This window comes from Musa acuminata, chromosome BXJ2-11 (assembly GCF_036884655.1).
Source record: "Musa acuminata AAA Group cultivar baxijiao chromosome BXJ2-11, Cavendish_Baxijiao_AAA, whole genome shotgun sequence".
Classification (NCBI taxonomy): Eukaryota; Viridiplantae; Streptophyta; class Magnoliopsida; order Zingiberales; family Musaceae; genus Musa; species Musa acuminata.
Genome location: NC_088348.1, coordinates 11131359 through 11134798, shown reverse-complemented (window position 1 = coordinate 11134798; position 3440 = coordinate 11131359). Strand labels below are relative to the sequence as shown.

The 3440-nt window shown below is 41.5% G+C and overlaps 1 protein-coding gene across 1 annotated transcript; it reads left to right on the top strand.

The window, feature by feature from the left end:
• Positions 1-1250: 1250 nt before the first annotated feature.
• On the top strand, positions 1251-2542 carry LOC103972766 (probable pyridoxal 5'-phosphate synthase subunit PDX1). The gene has a single exon (XM_009387115.3). The coding sequence runs from the start codon at positions 1374-1376 to the stop codon at positions 2307-2309; it is 936 nt and encodes a 311-aa protein (XP_009385390.2). The 5' UTR covers positions 1251-1373; the 3' UTR covers positions 2310-2542.
• The last annotated feature ends 898 nt before the right edge of the window (positions 2543-3440 follow it).

The following is a 3440-nucleotide window of genomic DNA, read 5'->3' as shown; positions in this document are numbered from 1 at the left end:
GAGTGTATTTTTTTATGTATATGCTTTTGATCTCGGTTTAAATAGTTTAATTTTTTATGAACCCATAAATGATGGGGTTATAATAATAGAATTTAATTTGGCTAGATGATATCTGATTGGTTCTTTGGCAAGGTACAGAATGTATCAAATTTTAGAAATAGCCAAAAGAAATGATTTGATTATCTTATTTGTTGAATTGAGAGATCCATGAATTAGTATTATGATGTATATAAATACAAATAATTTCATTAAAGGACCTGAGAAATTGATATTGTAATATTTATGGAATCATCAAATACTTGCTGTTCCCCAACTGGATCACATCTGAAACTAGCTGAAAGGAATTTAGCCTATGAACCAAATGTAGTGTTTTGTTAGTGCTTTATAGATTATTGTGTTGAAATATTTACAGGAAAACATAAAATTTCCCATATCTGTAATATTTTTTTTTTCTCTTTGATTTTATTTTATTTATCGATTGTTGTGTAACGAGGAGGCATACGAGATTCATGCAGGATTTTTCATTTTTTACAAATGATAAATCAAGACAGAATTTTGTCTCAGAACATTGCATGATTTATTTTTACGATCGGGATCAAAGCTAAGATTATTAGAGATATACAAATTTATTATTTTTTAGAAAATAATTTTTTGGAAAAAAAATCATATGTCAATATTTAATAACCTTGCAGAAATAACAATTAACTATGCTATAAATTCGAATAAAATTTTTATTGTATATTCACTTGATTTCAACTTTTTATTTATATCAGATTATAAGTCAACATACTTGAACTTAAAAACTTTACTTGCCTCAAACATTTATCTAATATTTCTTGGTAGTTTAAAAAATATATATAATTTTGATATTTGGAAAAGATAATTAATGGAGTGAGGATATGAGAGTATAAAATTTTATAGTGGTCAAAAGGTAGTCAAATACTTTGGTGGCCTTAGAATAGCCAACCCAAAATAAGAGGTAGGAATTATTTTTTTCCTTTTATCCTTTCCTAAAATTAATAAAATTGTGTGATTCACAGAGTTATTTTTTTTATATGTGATTTTTCATTAAAAATAAGCCACAGTATGCAGCTTTGAATTCCTTTATCCTCTCAAAATAAAAGAAAAAATCGAACAGCCGTGAAGTGACCACGTGGCGCATTTAGGACCGATCGCTGTTTGTATGCTTTACTCCGCCGCGTACAAATACCCCCCACCGCCCACTCTCGTCTCTCTACACTTGAGATTGGCATCGAGATTAGAGAAGGGAAGCTTCCAGACTACGTTTAGTTCACCGTTACTATCGTCGGAAGAGAGAGAGGGAGAGGGAGAGGGAGAGGGAGAGAGAGAGAGAGGAGAGCATTTCGTCGAGCATGTCGGACAGCGGCGTCGTGATGGTCTATGGCAACGGCGCGGCCCTGACGGAGCCGAAGAAGTCGTCCACCTTCTCCGTGAAGGTGGGGCTGGCGCAGATGCTGCGTGGCGGGGTCATCATGGACGTGGTCACGCCCGAGCAGGCCCGCGTTGCCGAGGAGGCGGGCGCCTGTGCCGTCATGGCGCTCGAGCGTGTCCCTGCGGACATCCGCGCCCAAGGCGGCGTCGCCCGCATGTCCGACCCTGGCCTCATCAAGGAGATCAAGCGCGCCGTCACGATCCCCGTCATGGCCAAGGCCCGCATCGGCCACTTCGTGGAGGCGCAGATCCTGGAGGCCATCGCGGTCGACTACGTGGACGAGAGCGAGGTCCTCACACCGGCCGATGAGCAGAACCACATCAACAAGCACAACTTCCGGGTGCCATTCGTGTGCGGCTGCCGCGACCTGGGCGAGGCCCTCCGCCGCATCCGTGAGGGCGCCGCCATGATCCGCACCAAGGGTGAGGCCGGAACCGGCAACATCATCGAGGCCGTCCGCCACGTCCGCTCCGTCATGGGCGACATCCGCGCCCTCCGCAACATGGACGACGATGAGGTCTTTACCTTCGCCAAGCGCATCGCTGCCCCCTATGACCTTGTCATGCAGACCAAGCAGCTCGGCAGGCTCCCTGTCGTCCACTTCGCCGCCGGTGGGGTCGCCACCCCCGCCGACGCGGCCCTCATGATGCAGCTCGGCTGCGATGGCGTGTTCGTCGGCTCCGGCATCTTCAAGAGCGGTGATCCGGCGCGCAGGGCCAGGGCTATTGTCCAGGCAGTCACCCATTACAGCGACCCAGAGATCCTGGCGGAGGTGAGCTGCGGCCTGGGAGAGGCCATGGTGGGGATCAATCTGAGCGACGCTAAGGTGGAGAGGTTCGCCAGCCGCTCAGAATAGAAGTCGGGCAAGGAAAAGTTGCCCCTTTCTCTCGCTTTCGATCCTCTTCTTGACTGAATCAAAATAGTCTCTTAAATTGCTTGCTTGCTTGCTTTATTAGCAACTGAAATATATCTGTGCTTAATACCAGTATAACCATGATCCATCTGTTCGTGGTGTGTGCTGTAATTTTGCCCATCGTTCATTTCAATGTGTCAGAAACTCTCATAGTCAATTAAAAGTATGCTTTTTTACTCGTAAATCTCCTGTGGTTTAATAGTGCATCTCATGGCTCATAGGGGCCCTAGAAATCTCTGATGTTTCATTTCTCCTTGCATGGATACAACGCAATCATTCTTTTACATCTTTTTATTACTCTTTTGCTGGTATATGGTGGCTATGCAGGACACTGTTCGGGATTGAATAGTGTAGAATGATGGTTTATATGTTTGATTTATCTGAAATATCTGTATTACTTAACTGCATGGTGACAGACATCCGAGTACACTAAATTTCAGAATTACATGGTTATTGAAAATATTATGTTTGCATGATAATTTTTTTTAAAATCTTGAATTGTGATGCTCTTGTTAGCCAAATCAAATCCATAATTGGGTTGTGATTGTTATGATGATATCAGATTTTTTGCATATATCTTTTCTGTGTAGAATCTGGGCATTGTTTACCCTTTCCATTTCTTTTCTGAATACAAGCTTTACTTTCAGTTCAGAAATTGAGTTTTTACATGTAATAGGCAACATGTATGCTAAAATAAATATATTGCTCAGCTTTAACATACATGTTAAATGTCTCCTATATATATGTCAATTCAAGAGGAAACTCTTGATTTATTTTGGTTACTTTGTAATCTTGTTAGTGGAACTTGTTATCTCACTGTAAACATGTACTGCTTCAAGATATTGTACTGCTATGAACCAAGATATCGTTCTACCCAATGATATTACAACATTATGTTTGGTGCCGAAAGTTCCTGATGAATTCTACATGGATGATACCTTAGCAGATGATTTTTACTGGTTTACTTGCCAACAGGAGTACTCCACAAGAAGGATGATCCTATTAACTAACCTGCTATGTTCTTTAATTTCTTTAATTTAGGGTGTGTTTCTTACGGTATAAATAAAATTGTGG

Coding starts and splice junctions, on each gene's coding strand:
- LOC103972766 (XM_009387115.3), top strand. CDS start 1,374: ATGTCGGACAGCGGCGTCGTGATGGTCTATGGCAACGGCGCGGCCCTG.